Source organism: Tachyglossus aculeatus, chromosome 26 (assembly GCF_015852505.1).
Source record: "Tachyglossus aculeatus isolate mTacAcu1 chromosome 26, mTacAcu1.pri, whole genome shotgun sequence".
NCBI classification, from domain to species: Eukaryota; Metazoa; Chordata; class Mammalia; order Monotremata; family Tachyglossidae; genus Tachyglossus; species Tachyglossus aculeatus.
The window spans coordinates 1,185,586-1,205,101 of record NC_052091.1 but is presented as its reverse complement, the minus strand read 5'-3'; the positions used below and the strand labels follow the sequence as shown (position 1 = coordinate 1,205,101).

The following is a 19,516-nucleotide window of genomic DNA, read 5'->3' as shown; positions in this document are numbered from 1 at the left end:
CCTAGCTTCCTCATCCTGTCCTTCCCACTAGTTCCCCCAGCTCCTGCTTTCTCTAATTTGTCTGTCTGCATCTCCTGCTAACAATATTTAAAGCAAGCTGTAATAAAACAAGGCAGCTGAGAGGTCGAGGGGGATTAGGATAGAGTAGGAGCCGTTGGATTTGGCAAGCAGGAGGTCATTGGTGACCTTTGAGAGGGCAGTTTCCGTGGAATGTAGGGGACGGAAGCCAGATTGGAGGGGGTCGAAGAGAGAGTTGGCGTTGAGGAATTCGAGGCAGCGGGTGTAGACGACTCGTTCAAGGAGTTTGGAAAGGAATGGTAGGAGGGAGATAGGCTGATAACTAGAAGGGGAGGTGGGGTCAAACCAGACAATTTATCTGAGCCTCAGTTCCCTCATCTGCAAAATGGGGATTCAATGCCTGTTCTCCCTCCTACTTAAACTGTGAGCCCCATGCGGGACTGGATTATTTTGCATCCACGCCTGCACTTAGAAGAGTTCTTGACCCGAAGTAGTCTCTTCATGCCACAGTTATTTTTACGCCCGGAATGAGCACTCGAACTTTACTATGAATTGATTTATTGATGGATTGATTGGGTCTGAGCCCACCGCTCGGGTCCTCTTCTCCCCCCGCCTGGGGCTCCTTTCGCCGTCTCTCGTGCTTCGCGGTCTCCCTTCCCTCGGCACGTCGTCGTCGTCCGTTCTGCTTCGTGCAGCACCAGGCTGGACGCGGGGCGGGTCTGGGCGGAGGCGCGAGGATCGGATCGGTGCGGGGCTCCCAGGGCAGGGACCCCCGGGGCTGCGGGCCCGAGTGTGAGGAACGGCCCTCCTCCGGCCCCGCCGCCCGCCCCCTGCCCCTCCCCTTACCTGGGCCGTCCTCCGGGCCGGTCATGGGCCCCCCCCAGAGAGCTCAGGATGGTCCCGGGGCCGAGGGCTGGCGGAGGGCAGAGGGGAGGCCCAGCCGGGGCAGGGGGCAGCCGAACGGGGAGACGGAGGGACATAGAGATGGAAGGGCGGGGAGACAGACGGAGGGAGGGAAGGATGGAGAGATGAAGGGGCAGAGAGATGGAAGGACGGGGAGACAGAGAGGGGGGGGGACAGAGATGGAAGGACGGGAAGACGGAGAGAGACAGGGACGGAGAGATGAAGGGACAGAGATGGAAGGATGGAGAGAGAGAGGGGAGGAGAGATGCAGGGACAAAAAGATGGAAGGGTGGGGAGACTGAGGGGCGGAGAGATGAAGGGAGAGAGAGATGGGGGATGGAAGGATGGGGATATATAGGGACGGAGAGACAGAAAGATGAGGGACAGAGATAGAGGGATGGAGAGACGGAGGGACAGTGATGGATGGAGGGACAGAGAGATGGAGAGACAGAGGGAAGGAGGATGAGCGAGACTAGGGGAGGGAGGGAAGGATGGATGGAGCTGGGCCCTTGTGCTGGAAGGAAGGCTTGGCCGGGAAGTCGGGGCCGGCGTGGGGCTGTGGGTCAGCTCGGGATTCCCAGAGTGCCCGGATCGGGATTGGGATGCCGGGAAGAGAGACCCGCCACCCTCACGCCCCCTCACCCAAAAGGAAGCCGCCAGGGACCACACGGCTGGGCGCTGGATCGCCAAGGGCGTTATTTCCAAAAGCCGGGGTCGATGGGACCCAGAAAGCGGGTCTGTGGGCTTTTAAGGACAGGGCCGGGGGCGGGTCCGGGATCCCCCAAGGCTCCCCGGAGGCGAGGCGCGGCCTGGGATGGAGCCAGCTGGTTCCCCTTCCCTGGGGTCACAGCACAGAAACGAGGGTAAACGGGGATCCAGCGCCGGCCAAGGAGCTGCTTCCAGCCTCTGAGGGCTGCGGGAGCAGGGGGAAGCCCGGGTTGGCCGTCGGTAGGCCTCCCCGGGGATTTCGGTCAAACCCAGGGCCACCGGCCGGCTCTTTCCCCGGCCCCGGGAGCCATCGACAAATCTTGGCACGCATGGGCATATACCTGCGGACATCTGCACGAGCTTGCGTGTGTGTGCCAACACTTGCAGACATTTGCATGCACCTGCGAGGGACTATCCATGCAACACTGTATTTGCACCCTGCTCCCGAGTTCCTGCGTCTCATTTGCAGAGTGCAGCCCCATCCGTTAATGCGGTCCTTTCCCCTTCCAGCCCCGGGGCCAGTCTACCACTCCCTACCCCGGAAAGTGCCCCCAGCGAGGGCTGCCTTGCCCACACCTCCTGGCCAAACTGCATTGAAGCAGCATGGCCTAGTGGATAGTGCACGGGCCTGGAGTCAGAAGGACCTGGGTTCTGATCCTGCCTCCACCGCTTGTCCGCTGTGTGACCTTGGGCAAGTCACGTCACTTCTCTGGGCCTTTCAACTCATCTTTAAAATGGGAATCAAGACTGTGAGCCCCACGTGGGACAGGGACTGTTCAACATGATTTCCTTGAATCTACCCCAGCACTTAACAGTGCTTGAGACATAAATGCTTAACAAATACCATTATCATTATTGTTATCATTATTAATAATAACCATAATTCATTTTATTTATTTTATTTTGTTAGTATGTTTGGTTTTGTTCTCTGTCTCCCCCTTTTAGACTGTGAGCCCACTGCTGGGTAGGGACTGTCTCTACATGTTGCCAACTTGTACTTCCCAAACGCTTAGTACAGTGCTGTGCACACAGTAAGCACTCAATAAATATGATTGATGATGATGATAATTGTCCCTTGTTCTTGTCTCAGGAAATGTTACCATGTTTCTGGGGTTCTACTTTTCCCTACGTCTGTCTCCAACCCCTTTTCCCCACTTTTATTCTTGGATTGGGAGTCCCTTGTGGGTGGGGGAATGTATCTAATTCCCACATCTGTGCTATTTCCCAACTCTTCGTCCAGTGCTCTGCACACAGTCCGCTTTTCATACACACAATTGCTATTTGACTTCATCATTCTCCAGTCTTTTCAATCTTTTCACGCTGTTTCCCCTGTCCGAAACACCCTCCCTCTCGGTATCCGTCAGACCTCAGCTTTTTTCAGGGCTTCAGAGCCACCGGAAAAGCCACCTTCTCCAGGAAGCCACCCCCTCTTAATTTCCACATCCCAATTCATATTCCTGCCACCCCCGCAACAGCGATCCTTAGCATTTACGTATTTCATTTCTAATTTTGGCATTTATATATCTATTAATAACTTTGTGTTTTCAATCACTCGACTATTTCATCCTGACATATCTGAATGACTTCCTTTTACATCCTTTTCCTCCCTCCAGCTTCCCCGATTTGGAAATAATCCGCCTGTCACCCCATTAGATTGTGAGCTTCTGGAGAGCGGTGATGGAGACAGGGCAGGCTTTGGGGAGACTAGGCAGGTTGTGTGGAGAGAAAGGACAGGTTGAAGAGACAGGATAGACAGAGGGGAGATTGGGAAGGTTGGTGGGGGAGACAGGGCAGGTTGTGGGGCCAGGGGGAAAGATGCCCAGGGCCTTGAGAGCCGTGATGTGGCCTGGGTGGGGCAGGCCCAAAGTGTGAGAGACTTCTTCTGGCCAAAGGAGATATGGAAGTAGACGAAGCCAGACGCTGCTCCGTCCACCTGTGGTTGACACTGCCTGGTGGGGACCCTGCCCTCTCCAGAGGGGGCACGGAGCCCTGACTGGACAGCACCCGCGGCCCAGACTCGGAAAGGGGGCCAGAGCAGGGGCAGGGAAGCGTTAATCTCAAAGCCCCATACCCCCCTGCTCTGAGGCAGGGGAATGGATCCTCTTGGCTTGAAACAAGAGTTCCTGAGAGTTCCCATCTGAAAATAGCCACATCCTCCATCTTCTGAAACAAAAAAAGGGGGGGGGGCAGCCCAGTCTTGCTGGGGAGGGAGGGAAGGATAGAGGGAGGCAGCCCCCAAAGGGTGGGGGGACTGACGGTGACTCATACCCGTGCCCTACTGCAGGATGGAGGTCTGTATAAATAGCCCAGCGCTGGCCCATTTCCCCATCTCCTCCAGACCGTGCAGAGGCTCCCACGGTCCCACACCTATCACCTCCCATCCCCCTTCTCTCTAGGGCTTTCCCAGAAGCCTTGGTGGAGGGTGTGGGGGGCACACAAGTCTCAGCTGTTTGGATTCTGGACAGTTGTCCTGGGCTTGGCCTGGCCCACGGCTCTGGGTGTGTGCATGTGTGTGTGCGTGTGAGTGTCCCCCACCCCCACCCCGTCCTCCCCATCAGCCTGCCAGCCCAAGGGGCGGGGACCAGGACATCTTGTGTGGGGGTGTTTGAGCTTATGTCACTGTGTATATGCTGTGTTTCTGTGAGCTCCCTCTAGACTGTCAGCTCGTTGTGGGCCAGGGAATGTTAATACTGTACCCTCCCAAGCACTTCCTACAGTGCTCTGCACACAGTCAGCGCTCAAATACAAGTGATTTGTGCATGTCGCTGGGCGACCAGGTGAGTGTGCCTGTCAGAGACCACTGGGCACCATGCAGCCCCTCCACTCAGAATGCCACCCAGCCAAGCGGACTTACAATAATGACTTTATTTTAACATCTTTAATTACAGACAGTAAAATAATGGGGGCTCAGGCCTCGTGCCCCCCTCCCCAGGGCTCTGACCAGCTGCAGGCCCGGGCCTCGCAGGGGCAAGGGGATGGGGGGGACCGGGGGAGGAGTGGAGAGCTATTGCTTTAGCCACAGGAGGTGGAGTCATGCACATGAAGGGGACGGAGACTGCCACTCCGGCCCTCTCACTCAGGCCTCCTCTCCCAGAATGCCCTGGGGCAGCACCCCCCTCCCCTCTCCCACCCCCCTGGTCCTCCCCTCCGCCTGCCCCCGTCTTCCCTTGGCCGGGCCCAGCCCCGCTCCGCCCACCTCTCCCAAAGGAAAGGAGAATAAATACAAACTCTGCAGAGTGAACGGGCCGGGAAAACCGGCCTCTCCGCCGGCCTTCCGCCGCCCGCCCGCCTTGGGGCCCCCCCACCGCCGGCCCGTTCTGGTTCGGCCTGGCCCGGCCCGGGGCGCTGGGTCCACTCGGCCTCTCTCACATCATGCCCAGCTGCAGCAGGGTGTTGGCGTAGGCCATGGGCTTGACGTTGGGATGAGGCTGGGGAGAGATGAGGCCGGGTCAGCGCCGCCCGTCCCCCGAGCGAGGGGCCGAGGGGCCTCCTGCTGCCACCCCGCCCTGCTCCCCCGATGCCGGCCACTCACCACTGCCGTGAACTGGTGGAACTGTGGCCGCAGGTCGGCCCCGCTGAGGTGGATGTAGGATGCTTTGTTGCCCATCTGATCACTGCAAACGAGGGGGACGCGGAGGAGACAGGAGAAGCGGGGATGAGGACAGAGCCAGGACTTTCCCTACTGCTTCCCACACCACCCTGGGGTCTTTCCGGCCCCCACAAGAGAGACCCATAAGCTCAGGGCAGAGAGGACCGTGAGCCCCCCTGAGCATCCCCAGGCTCCCACCGGTAGTTGGGGGCAGGGAAGATGGTGAGCTCCCCGGGACCTCCTCCAGACTCCCAGCAGACCCACCAGTAGTTGGGGGCCGAGAAGACGGTGATGCACTTGCCGCCGTGGGTCACCTCATAGCCCTCAGCCTTGACCTCGTGGCTGCGGATGATGTAATCCAGCTGGTTCTCCTCCAGGAAGCTCTTGGTCACATCTGGCCCAAACTGACAGCTGACCCCGCGCTTGCTGACTGAACGGCCATTCTGCCGGGAGAAGGAGGAAAAGGGCCAGGTCGGGAGGAGGGAGGGAGGAGCCACACCACTCCCAGCATTTCCCACCCCAAGGCCCTTGCCTGCACAGGAGGGGGATGAAGAGAAGGGAGATGGGGTGGGGGTGGGGCGCCAGGCCAAGAGGGAAATGGAAAGAGGGGCTGCGTGACCTTGGGTAAGTCACTTCACTTCTCTTGGGCCTCAGTTCCCTCATCTGCAAAATGGGGATGGAGTCTGTGAGCCCCACATGGGACAGGGACTGTGTCCAACTCGATTTGCTTGGCTCCACCCCGGTGTGTAGTACAGTGCCTGGCACAAAGTAAGCACTTAACAAATACCATTATTATTATTAGGAAAGGACAGGGGAAGGGCGGGGGAGCAGGGGGAGTGAAGGGGGAGGGTCTGGGAGCTCACCTGGGGCTGGGGGTCCGACCACAGCAAGTCACACATGGGCCCTGCAGGGAGCAGGACAGAGTCAGACGCGGGCCCGGCACATCTTCCCCATATCCTCCCCAGCTCCCAAGTCTGTTTCCCCTGGGGGACACAACCCCCAGCTTCAACGTTTCACCTGCAGCAGAACTGTCTGGATGTGTATACATGTCGCCGAACAAGGGTGTCTTTGAGCATGTGTCTCCATGCATGTGTGACTACACAGATATATGTGTGTCTGCCTCTGTACCTGTATCTGCGGGCTTATAAATCTCTGCCCAGGTGCATGTCAGTGCACCAGGTATCTGGGCGCATGTGTGACAGGGTGCCTGGGGGTGGAGAGGGTTGAGCACAGAGTCTGGGGAGCTCGGCGTCCTGCTGCCCCCGACCTGGCCTGCCCTCACCCCTTGGTGTGCGGCAGCTGAGAGGCAGGAGGGATCTCACGGCTGGGTGGCTCCCGCCCGAGCCCACCCCCAGCCGGGTGGGTGGGCAGGCGACATGAGGCCCAGCTTGGGGGGAGGGTCCCACCCTGGGGTACCCACCTGAGTCCGGCGGCTGCCTATTGCGCTCGATCTTGCGGATGTCATCAAGGGTGACCCCGTCCTCGCTGAACAGGCCTCCGTGCATGATCTGGGGGGATAGTCACGAGGGTCAGGGAGCGACATGCCCCCCGGCCTGCACCCCACTCTCCCTCGACCCCCGCTCCGCACACCAGCACTTTGCCGTTAATGCACTGGGCCAGGGGCAGCCACTCGAACACTTCACTGAAGAGCTGGAACATCTGCGCCGTGTACTTGGCTTTAACCTCGCCCTCGAAGCCGTAGATCTGGTTCATGTTGTCTGTCTCATGGTTCCCTGAAGGTAAGGGATGGGGTGGGGACACGGGAGGCCAGAGGGGAATGCCCAGCTGGCACCTTCACCATCTCTCAGGGAAACTCCTCCCTCCCTGAGACGCCCCTCCAAGCACCTTCACTCTCCCTGCCCACACCCGGGGTGGGTGAGTGTGTCCTGATGGACTTGGGGCATAGAGGGCACAGAGGGGAAGGTGGAGGAGGGAGTTGGGAGAGGCTGATGGGAAGTCGGGGCTGAGGGCGGAGTCCCTTCCCTCCACCCCCGGCTCCCGCCTCACCTCGCAGGAGGTGGAAGTGGTCGGGATAGAGGAGCTTGAAGCCGAACAGAGTGAGGATCACTTCCACGGAGAAGGAACCGCGATCCACGAAGTCGCCATTAAATATCTGCAGCATGGGCTGCTCAGGAAACATGGGTGATGGCGGGGCCAGGAGCCGGGACCACCTCCGGAATCCCTCACTTCCCACGTTCCACTCCACGATCCCTTTCGTCATCCCACCGGGCCCTGCTTCCCCCACCGAATCAGGAGAAGTCTCTGCTCCCTGCCAGGCGCCACTCAGGGCAAGGCCACCCATTCCCCATCCCCCACCCCCGGCCACCATCCCTGTGGGCTGGGGAGGATACATAGGGGTTGGTCTCGGAGGGCAAACCGTTGAGCTCGAATATATTGAGCAGGTCATAAAACTGGCCGTGTGTGTCTCCGCAGATGGTTATCTGCTCTGTCTGAAAGAAAAGAGGTGAGGGGAGACCGGGGGACAGAGACACGTGGTGGATACTCGCCCCCTCCCCCTGGAGCCGTGGAGGTTTTTTTTGGGGGGAGTGAGGGGCAGTGCCCAGGGAATCCACCAACTCCCTCCGGGCCCCCCACCTGCAGTCTCCCAAACATGCTTCCCCCTAATAAGGGAAAATTAATTTGCCCAAACTCAGGACCAAGGAGAGAGACCCCCGCCCAACTCACAGAGACCAGAAAGACTCCTATCGCCCGGATGGACAGATTCGTGAGGCAGAGAAGCCCCCATTAGTGAACAGACTGCCGCCCCCTAACCCTCCTGCCCCACAGAGAAACCCGCTCAGAGGCCGAGAGCACCCCGCTGCAGGGCTAGAGACTGGCCCAGGGCCAGAGACGTCGGTCCAGTCGTTTCCTCACCTCCTTCAGCTTGGTCTCCACCAGCGTTGTCAATTTCGCCAGCAGCTCCTTCACCTGCACCAAAATCTGCCACGGGGGGAAAGTGATGGTTTGGGTGACCCCTCCTCTCCCCCAGCTCCTGCAGAGGGGCTGCTGTCCAGTTTGGGTGACTCTTGATCCCGGGTGGGGGGAGATTGGGGGTACTGAGGTGGGGCTCAGGCTGGGCGCACCTGGTAGGCACATTTCCTGTGCAGTTTCTTCTGTTCCTTATACCACTGCATCAGCTCCTGCATGAAGCCAGCAGTCACCTTCCCATCCTCCAGCTTGGGCCCGCTGTACTCATCTTCGATGGCTGAGGCGCAGAGGGGTGTCAGGACCCCAAGCCCTCCCGCGTGCCCCCCCCTTGACCTCCCCCCAACCCCCTCCTTTCCCTCTTCCCACGGTGCCCCTCTGTCCCCGTGGCCCATCTCACTCATGCTCTCGATGTCCAGCGAGTCCACGACCGAGCGCTTGTGTTCATCGCCCGCGATGGCGCGCTCAAACGCCTTCCGCTTCACCACCTTGTGACACTCCTGGTACTGCAGCTGGGCGTCCTTGTCATTGGGCCTCACCTTCACCACCTGCGGGTCACCGGGCCAAGGTGCCGCCGGCCACCGGGTCAGGGCCCCGCGGTGACCCACCGCCCCTGACCCTGTGACCCTGGGATGATCGCTCTGGCCAGTCAAGGGGGCCCGTGCATGGTGAAGGTGAACACAGTTGAGCGAGGGACGGGGGAGAGACACGGCACCTGGGCATGGCCAGTCGGGATGAGGATGGGCACAGTTGAGAGGGATGATGGGCCAGGGCTAGGACAAGTCAGGGCAGGGGCCTGGGCAACATGAAGGTGAGCAGAGCTAAGTAGGGGGGATGACAGGGTGCAGCTAACCTGGGGGGAGGGTCCTGGGCATAGCTGAGGGGGGGACGGGGGACAGACCACAGGTGGACAAGGCGGAGGGCTGGATGGGAAGACCAGGTGGGGACAGCAACCACGTGCTCACCGTCTCATAGTCGCGCAGGGCGGCTTTGAACTTGCCCAGGGCCATGTTGCTGGCCGCCCGGCGGTAGTAGCCTTTGATGTACTTCTTGTCCAGCTCGATGGCCCTGGTGGCGTCGGCCAGGGCGTAGCCGTAGCACTCGGTGCGCAGGTAGGCCAGGCTGCGGTTCCCATGGTAGACGGCGTTGCTGGGGTTAATCTCGATGGCCTGACTGTACAGCTTGATGGCGTTGTCATAGTCCTTCCCTAGGGCACACGAGGAGTCTCGCTGGGACCTGGGCAGACCACCGGCCCCCCCGGCCTGGGCATCCCCCCGCCCAGGGGGCCCAGGGTCAACATCAGAAGGGAAACTGAGGGTGGCATAAAGGAGAGGAGGGGACAGGCAGGGACGTCCGGGGGGACCAAGAGGAGAGGCAGGAGGGTGGAGATGCCAGACGGGGGCTTGGAGGGTGAAAGGTGAGGAGGGCTGACACAGAGTTAAGGGATGTTGTGTGGTGGGAAGATGGGTTTGAGGGGGCTGCTCTCCTACTCCTTCAAAGTGCCCCTGAGCCCAGCCCTCAGCAGAGGTAGCCGCAGGGCTAGCAATGTGTGGCAGCCCCAGGCCCACTAATAATAATAGTAATAATAATAATAATAGCAGCATTTATTAAGCACTTACTATGTATAAAGCACTGTTCTAAGCGCTGGGGAGGTTACAAGGTGATCACGTCATCCCACCGGGGGTTCACAGTCTTTAATCCCCATTTTACAGATGAGGGAACTGAGGCCCAGAGAAGTTAAGTGACTTAAGTCACTTAACTTACACTACTCCCCCCAAGTCCCCATGGCAGCCTCTGCCTGTCACATATGATACTAAAGTCTGTCTCTCCCTCTAGACTGTAAAGTCCTTGTGGGCAGGGAATGTGTCTGTTAATTGTTGTATTGTATTCTCCCAAACGTTTAGTACAGTGCTCTGCAAACTATAAGCAGTCAATAAATACGACTGACTGACTGCCACTTCCCCCTTTGTCTTACCACTGGTGGTAACTGTGTTATTTGCTAAGCACTTACTACAATAATAATAATAATGATGATGATGACATTTATTAAGTGCTTACTATGTGCAAAGCACTGTTCTAAGCACTGGGGAGTTTACAAGGTGATCAGGTTGTCCCATGTGGGACTCATGTCTTAATCCCCGTTTTACAGATGAGGTAACTGAGGCACAGAGAAGCTAAGTGACTTGCCCAAAGTCACTTGGGCAAATCGGGATTTGAACCGATGACCTCTGACTCCAAAGCCCGTGCTCTTCCCACTGAGCCACGCTGCTTCCCCACTATGTGCCAGGCGCTGTACTAAGTGCTGTCCTGAATACAAGCAAATTGAGTTGGACGTGACCCCTGTCCAACATGGGGCTCACGGTCTTAATCCCCATTTCACAGATGAGACAACAGAGGCCTAGAGAAGTGAAGTGACTTGCCCAAGTTCACCCAGCAGACAAGTGGCAGAGCTGGGACTAGAACCCAGGACCTTCTGACTGCCAGGCCTGTGCTCTATCCACTAGGCCATACTGCTTCTCAAGGGGTCAAGCTCAGCCCCTTTCCACCCCAAGGTACACTGTACCTGGTCCCCACTCTGCCATTCTCCCCAGATCCATGACTCCTCAGCCCATCTCTCCCTCTCCCTCTCCCTCATTATGGGGCAGGCCCCAACTCCTTCCTCCCCACGGTTCACTATGTGGCAGCCCCCCTGTCTCTCACTTTCGTACCCCAAGCACTAACTCTGGCTGCCCGCGGCCCCCCTCCCACCCCATGGTTCACTATATGGCAGACCCCCGACCTCTCATTTTCCTACCCCGTATCTTACTGTGTGGCAGCCCCCAGTATCCCTCTCCCACCCTGTGGTTTACTGTGTGGCAGCCTCTGGCCCTAACTCCCCCCCACCCCCCCGGCTCCCTATTTAGCAGCCTTGGGCCCACCACTCCCCCAGCCTACGGTTCACTCTGTGGCAGCCCCTGATCTCTCAATTTCCCACCCCACTGTTCACTGTGCAGCAGCCGCTGACCTCCCTCCCACCCCGTGGTTCACTGCGCGGCAGTCCCCGATCTCTCTCTTTCCCACCCCATTGGGAATGGCTTGGGAGTCAGAAATCATGGGTTCAAATCCCGGCTCCGCCAATTGTCAGCTGTGTGACCTTGGGCAACTCATTTCTCTGGGCCTCAGTGACCTCATCTGGAAAACGCGGATTAAGACTGGGAGCCCCAAGACGGACAACCTGATCACCCTGTATCCTCTCCAGCCCTAAGAACAGTGTTTTGCACATAGTAAGTGCTTAACAAATGCCATCATTATTGTTATTATTGTTTACCATGTGGCAGCCACCAGTTCTAACTTCCCCCACGGTGGGCTCACTTATTTGGCAGCCCTGGACCCCCTCACCCCTCCATGGTTCACTACGTAACCACCCCTGATCTCTCACTTTCCCACCAAACGGTTCACTGTGTGGCAACCTCCAGCCTCCCTCTTACCCACCAGGTGGTTTACCGGGTGACTTTGAGCAAGTCACTTGACTTCTCTGTGCCTCAGTTGCCTCATTCATTTATTCATTCAATCGTATTTATTGAGCACTTACTGTGTGCAGAGCACTGTACTAAGTGCTTGGGAAGTACAAGTTGGCAACAGATAGAGACAGTCCCTACCCAACAGTGGGCTCACAGTCATCTGTAAAATGGGGATTAGGACTGTGAGCCCCCTGTGGGACAACCTGATCACCCTGTAGCCTCACCAGCGCTTAGAACAGTGCTTTGCACATAATAGGTGCTTAACAAATGCTATCATTATTATTATTATTACCGTGGGGCAGCCTTCCACCTCCCTCTCTCCCACCCGGTGGCTTGCAATGTGGCAGCCCGCGTCCTCATTCACTCGACCGCATCGCGGCTCAGTGGCAAGAGCCCGGGCTTTGGAGTCGGAGGTCACGGGTTCAAATCCCGGCTCCGCCAACTGTCAGCTGTGTGACTCTGGGCAAGTCACTTAACCTCCCTGGGCCTCGGTTCCCTCATCTGTAAAACGGGGATTAAAAGTGTGAGTCCCCCCCGTGGGACAACCTGATCACCTTGTAACCTCCCCGGCGCTTAGAACAGTGCTTTGCACATAGTAAGCGCTTAGCAAATTCCATTCTTATTATTTATGGCGCGGTTCCTGTGTGCAGAGCACTGTGCGGCAGGCTCCGGCCCTTCCTCCCTCTCCCCCATCCCCCCCCCCACGGTTCACTACATGGTATCGCCCACCCCGCCACGCCCTCCCGCGGTTCACTCAAGGCCCTGCTGAGAGCTCCCCTCCTCCAGGAGGCCTTCCCAGACTGAGCCCCTTCCTTCCTCTCCCCCTCGTCCCCCTCTCCATCCCCCCATCTTACCTCCTTCCCTTCCCCACAGCACCTGGATATATGCTTGTACATATTTATTACTCTATTTATTTTACTTGTACATATCTATTTTATTTTGTGAGTATGTTTGGTTTTGTTCTCTGTCTCCCCCTTTTAGACTGTGAGCCCAATGTTGGGTAGGGACTGTCTCTCTATGGTGCCAATTTGTACTTCCCAAGCGCTTAGTACAGTGCTCTGCACATAGTAAGCGCTCAATAAATACGACTGATGTTGAGTTGCCCCGTGGCAGCCCCCGGCCCGACTTCTACGTCCCAAGCGCTTAGTACACTGCAGGAAGCGCTCACTAAATACGACTGAATGAGTGAATGAATGGCCGCCCCCTCTCCCGCCCCGTGGTTCACCGTGGGGCAGGCTGCGGCCTTCACTCCCCCCTGCCCCCCCGCGTGGCTCACTACATGGTATCGCCCACCCCGCCACGCCCCCCACCACATGGAATCGCCCACCCCGCCACTCCCCCCACTACATGGTATCGCCCACCCCGCCACTCCCCCCCCCCCCATGTGGCTCACTCTTTGGCACCTCCCGGGCCCGCCAATCTCCACCTCCCCCCCCCCCCACCCCTCCACCGTGGTTCAGTCCGGGGCAACCCCCAGCCCGCGGCTCACTTTCCGGCAGCCCCTACCTCCCCGGCCCCCGCACCTTTGAAATACTCGTTCGCCCGGGTCTTGAGCTCCTCGGCCCGCTTGAGCGCACCCTCGGCCGGCGGCTCGTCGCGGGGGGGCCCCGCGCACTCGGCCCGCTCTCCCTCCGCCATCGCCATGCCGCAAAGCGAGCCCCCTAGCAACCGCCGCCCGCGGCAGCCCCCGGCGCTGTCGCAAAGACGCCGGAGCAGCGGCGCCACCCGGCGCTGCCGCAAAGCGAGCCCCTGGCAACCGCCACCCCCTGCGCTGTCGCAAAGACGCCGGAGCAGCGGCGCCACCCGGCACTGCCGCAAAGCTCCCCCCCCCCACTGGTCCTCCGCCTTGCGCCTGCGCAATGCCGGGCTCCACAGGCGGCGCTGTGGAGGTCGTTCGGTCACTCAATCAATCAGTCAATCAATCAGTCGCATTTATTAAGCGCCTATTGGGTGCAGAGCAACGTACTAAGCGCTTGGAAAAGCCCAATCCACCAATAAAGAAGCAGCGTGGCTCAGTGGAAACAGCCTGGGCTTGGGAGCCAATCAATCAATCGTATTTATTGAGCGCTTACTGTGTGCAGAGCACTGTACTAAGCGCTTGGGAAGTCCAAGTTGGCAACATATAGAAACAGTCCCTACCCAACAGTGGGCTCACAATCGGAGGTCATGGGTTCTAATCCCGGCTCCGCCACTAGTCAGCTGTGTGACGTTGGGCAAGCCACTTAATAATAATAATGTTGGTATTTGATAAAAGCTTACTACTACTAATACTAATATTGGTATTTGTTAAGCGCTTACTATGTGCAAGGCACTGCTCTAAGCGCTGGGGTAGATACAAGGTAACCACGCGGGGAGTCCACTATTGGGTAGGGACTGTCTCTATATGTTGCCAACTTGTACTTCCCAAGCGCTTGGTACAGTGCTCTGCACACAGTAAGCGCTCAATAAATACGATTGATGATGATGATGACTCACAGTCTTCATCCCCATTTTACAGATGAGGGAACTGAGGCCCAGAGAATCAATCAATCGTATTTATTGAGCACTTACTGTGTGCAGAGCACTGTACTAAGCGCTTGGGAAGTTGGCAACATATAGAGACAGTCCCTACCCAACAGTGGGCTCACAGTCTAAAAGTTAAGAAGTTAAGTGACTTGCCCAAAGCCGCACAGCTGACAAGTGGCAGAGCCGGGATTTGAACTCACGACCTCTGACTCCAAAGCCCGGGCTCTTTCCACTGAGCCACGCTGCTTATTAGGTGCCAAGCACTGTTCTAAATGCTGGGGGGATACAAGGTAATCAAGGTTGCCCCACGTGAGCTCAGTCTTCACACCCATTTTCCAGATGAGGGAACTGAGGCACAGAGAAGTTAAGTGACTTGCCCAAAGTCACACAGCTGATAAGTGGTGGAGTTGGGGTTAGAACCCATGACCTCTGACTCCCAAGCCCATGCTCTTTCTGCAGAGCCACGCTGCTTCTCTAATTTAACTGAGTCTTAACTTCTCTGTGCATATGACAGCACTTATTAAGCGCTTACTATGTGCAAAGCACTGTTCTAGCACTGGAGAGCTTACAAGGTGATCAGGTTGCCCCACGTGGGGCTCACAGTCTTAATCCCCATTTTACAGATGAGGGAACTGAGGCATAGAGAAGTTAAGTGACTTGCCCAAAGTCACAGAGCTGACAATTGGCAGAGCGGGGATTTGAACCCATGACCTCTGACTCCAAAGCTGGGACTCTTTCCACTGAGCCATGCTGCTTCTCTGTGCTTCAGTTATCTCATCTGGAAAATGGGTATTAAGACTGTGAGCCCCATGTGGGACAATCTAATTACCTTGTATCCCCTCCATTGCTTAGAACGGTGCTTGGCACGTAGTAAGCACTTAACAAAATCCATCATTATTTTATTATTATTATAAAGAGAGATAATCCCTGACCACAACAAGCTCACAGTCTAGAGAAATGGCACGGCGTGCCTCGGAGTCAGAAGATCATGAGTTCTAATGCCGACTCTGCCACTTGTCTGCTGTGTGACCCTGGGCAGGTCACTTCACTTCTCTGGGCCTCAGTTCCCTCATCTGTAAAATGGGGATTGAGAGTGTGGGCCCCATGAGGGACAGGGACTGTGTCCAACCTGATTTGCTTGTATCCACCCCAGCGCTTGGTATATTGCCTGGTAAGCGCTAAACAAATACCGTCATTATTATTATTATTATTAGAGGGATGGAGAGAAGGAGACGTTAGAATAGCCTCCAGAGGCTGGAGCAGCCAAACTGGTGATGGGAAATGGGGCAGAAAGAAGCACTATAAGCATCTTTACAAGTCCCATCTCGAGTGGACGCATTGACACGGAGCAACTTTATAGGGGACAGAGCTTCCTTTGTGGCATTAAGCTCTTGCTATGTGCCAGGCACTCTTCTAAACAAAGGGGTAGATCCATGCTAATCAGGTTGGACATAGTTCGGGTCCCTCATGGGACTCATAGTCTTAATCCCCATTTTACAGATGAGGGAACTGAGGCACAGAGAAGGGAAGCAACTTTTCTAAGGTCACACAGCAGACAAGTGGCAGAGCCAGGACTAGAACCCAGGTTCATTCACTCATTCAATTGTATTTATTGAGTGCTTATTGTGTGCGGAGCACTGTATGGAGTGCTTGGGAAAGTACAGTGCAACAATAAACAGTGACATTCCCTGCTCACAATGAGCTCACAGTCTACAGTTGAGGAGACAGTTCTTCTTTTACGGGGTGGTCCAGGGGCAGTGATTTCTTTGGGGCCCTCTGAGGTGGCAGGGTTGTTTTTAGGGGATCCTTTGTGGGGAATGAAGCTTTTTATAGGCATGATGAACAAACACTGTTCTCATATGAGTGGGACTCTCCTTGTGATGCCCCTATTGGGGCACAGGGCACAGCTCACACTGGGGTAGGACTCTCTATAGGTGCACAGAGCACAGCTCATACTGGGGTTAAGGCTTCCCATAGGGGAATGGGGCATGACTCACACTGGGATGGGGCTCCTACTGGGGGCACCAGTCATAGTTCATTCACTTGTATTTATTGAGCATTTACTATGTGCAGAACACTGTACTAAGCACTAATGCAATGATAAACCAGGCACATTCCCTGTCCACAACAAGCTTATGGTCTAGAGAGGTGGGACTTCCTATAGGGGCATGGGGGGGTAGCTCACATTGGGCTGGTGTCTTATATAGGGGCTACAGCCGTGGCAGACCTACAGCTGTCCCTAGCCCCTAGACTGCACCCTGGATCACAAGGTCCAGCTGGTACCCAATATGCCCAAAGCCTTGTGCTCTCCCAGAACTGGCCAAGGGGGCAGCCTGAAGGTTGCCCAACCTCACCCGCCCTTCATCCTTAGCCCTGGAGTTGATTTTCCAAGACCTGCAGGAAAGGATGGGGGAAGGAGGAGGAATACATGGTCAGGGCTCAGAGCCCCAGGGGCAGATCAACACAGCTCACACGCTTCACCCCTCTAATGCTAACCTTCTCACGGTACCTCGACCCCGTCTATCTTGCTGCTGATCCCTCATCTATGTCCTGCCTCTGTCCTGAAACGCTCTCCCTCCTCATATCCAACAGACAGTGACTCTCCCCCCTTCAAAGTATTTTTGAAGGCACATCTCCTCCAAGAAGCCTTCCCTAATTAAGCACTCCTTTCCTCTTCTCCCACTCCCTTCTGTGTCACCCTGACTTGCTACCTTTACTCATCCCAATTCCTGAAATTCCTGAAATTTCCAAATGCCCCACTCCCATGTTGCTATAACTCAATAAAAGACACAGTGATATTGGGATTGGGGCTGCTTGTCACTCGGACCTCTCCCGGGAGGTGAACGGGCAGGTAGCCACTTTCCTTCTTTACTGCTCTATCTGAACTCATGTCTCCGAGTCATTTTTCCTATCTGCATCACCACCCTGGGTACAAGAACCCTGCGGCCGATTTACACTGATTAACCTATTTTGCACCCTACTTGTTGATAATATCTATTCTATTTATTTTATTTTGTTAGTATGTTTGGTTTTGTTCTCTGTCTCCCCCTTTAAGACTGTGAGCCCACTGTTGGGTAGGGAATGTCTCTATAGGTTGCCAACCTGTACTTCCCAAGCGCTTAGTACAGTGCTCTGCACACAGTAAGCGCTCAATAAATATGATTGATTGATTGATTGATCCCCCCTTCCAGCTCCACAGCACTTATGCACAGATCTGTAATTTATTTACACTGGTGTCTGTCTCCCCCTCTAGATTGTGAGCTCATTGTGGGCAAGGAATGCATCTGTTTATTGTTATATTGTACTGTCCCAAGTGCTTAGTACAGTGCTCTGCACACAGTAAATGCTCAATAAATGATTGAATGAATAAATAAGTAAATGAATGAAGGGCTGATGTGTGCAATGCTCAGCCTGCATCTCACTCCCCTCAACTCAGGGGAAGTGGAAGGAGGAGGGGAAACTCATCTCACCTCACCCTTGGTTCAGAATCCTTGTGACTGGGCCACTGCCCTAAAAGGAAGCATTCTACAGAGAAGCAGTGTGGTCTGGTGGGTAGAGCAAGGCCTGGGGATTTGAAGGACCTGAGTGGCTCTGCTACTTGTACGCTGTGTGACCTTGGGCAAGTCACTTTACTTCTCTGGGCCTAGTTCCCTCATCTGTAAAATGGGGATTACGACTGTGAGCCCCATGTGGGACATGGACTGTGTTCAACATGATTATCTTGTATCTACCCCATTGCTTAGTACAGTGTCTGGCATCATGCCTATAAAAAAACCCTCATTCTCCCCAGAAGGACCCCCTAAATAACCTTGGCCACCTCAGAGGGCCCTCAAGAAATCAGTGTCCCTTGACCACCCCCTAAAGAATCTGGGTTCCAAGACTGGCTCTGCCACTTGTCTGCTGGGTAAACTTGGGCAAAGCAGTTGACTTCTCTGTGCCTCAGTTCCCTCACCTATAAAATGGGGATGAAGACTGTGAGCCCAATGTGGGACGCAGACTGTGGCCAACCTGATTATCTTAAAAAATACCTATAATAATAATAATCATAAGCATGGCCTCGTGGCCTAGCAGAAAGAGCATGTGTCTGGAAGTCAGAAGGCCTGGGTTCTAATATTGACTTCACCACTCATTTGCTGTGTTACCTTGGGGAAGTTACTTAATGTCTCTGTACCTCCATTACCTCATCTGTAAAGTGGGGGTTAAGAGGTGAGTCCTACGTAAGACAAGGACGGTGTCCAATCCAATTTTCTTGTATCTACCCCAAGCCTTAGTACAGTGCCTGGCACATAGTAAGTGCTTAACAAATACCATAAAAAAAAAAAAAAGACAGGATGCTGGGCCTCAGGTCCAAAATTCTGGCCAGGCTAACAGGAGCCAGCTGGGGCACTGGGCAGTAGGGGAGAGGGTGAATGGGGAGGGTCTAAAATGAGCAGAGAGAAAAGGGAAGAGTCCAAGAAAGACAATGGGATAATAGGAAGCAGCTTGTTCTACAGGATAAAGCCCAGGCTTGAGAGTCAGAGGACCTGGGTTCGAAACCTGGCTCTGCCATCTGTCCATTGTGTGACCTTGGGCCTGGCATTTCGCTTCTCTGTGCCTCAGTTCCCTCACCTGTAAAGTGGAGATTAAGACTATGAACCCCAAGTGGGACAGGGACTATGTCCAACCCGATTTGCTTGTATCCACCTCAGCACTTAGAACAGTGTCTGGCACATAGTAAGCGCTTAACGTACACAATTATAGTTACTCTCTGTGCCTGTTACCTCATCCATAAATGGAGATTAAGGCTGCGAATCCCATGTGGGTCATAGACTGTGTGTCCAACCTAATTAACTTGGATCTACCCCAGGCGCTTAGTACAGTGCAAGGAAGTAGCATGGCGTAGTGGATAGAGCACAGGTCTGGGAGCCAGAGGTCATGGATTCTAATCCCGGCTCCACCAAGTGTCCGCTGTGTGACCTTGAGCAAGTCACTTAAACTTCTCTGTGCCTCAGTTACCTCATCTATAAAATGGGGATTAAGACCGTGAGCCCACATAGTAAGTGCTTAATAAATGCCATTATCATCATCATATGGGACAGGGACTGTGTCCAACCTTATTATCTTGTACCTACCCCAGAGCTTAGAACAGTGCTTGACGCACAGTAAGCGTTTAACAAATACCATCATTATGAACAAATACCATCATTATTATTATTATTATTACATTCCCACACATGCACACGTTGGAGACCAAAGCCCACCCCCCAAGTTGCCCAGAACAACGTTACAAACTGCTCTTGGTCAACAGCTCCGGGGGCAGGCTTGTCTTGTCCGCTGATTTTATGGTACCAGGGTGGGATCAGGGGGTACAGAGTCCCTAGGGGGCCCA

General features: G+C 55.4%; 1 protein-coding gene across 1 annotated transcript; it reads right to left on the bottom strand.

Moving 5' to 3' along the window:
• Positions 1–4,783: 4,783 nt before the first annotated feature.
• Positions 4,784–13,316, bottom strand: LOC119945702 (serine/threonine-protein phosphatase 5). Its single transcript, XM_038766842.1, has 13 exons — positions 13,167–13,316; positions 9,109–9,350; positions 8,544–8,691; positions 8,302–8,423; positions 8,093–8,158; positions 7,570–7,668; positions 7,226–7,331; positions 6,809–6,951; positions 6,639–6,726; positions 6,082–6,122; positions 5,483–5,661; positions 5,162–5,243; positions 4,784–5,057 (listed from the first exon to the last, which is right to left on the bottom strand). The coding sequence occupies exons 1-13, from the start codon at positions 13,285–13,287 to the stop codon at positions 4,995–4,997; spliced, it is 1,500 nt and encodes a 499-aa protein (XP_038622770.1). The 5' UTR covers positions 13,288–13,316; the 3' UTR covers positions 4,784–4,994.
• Between the last annotated feature and the right edge of the window lie 6,200 nt (positions 13,317–19,516).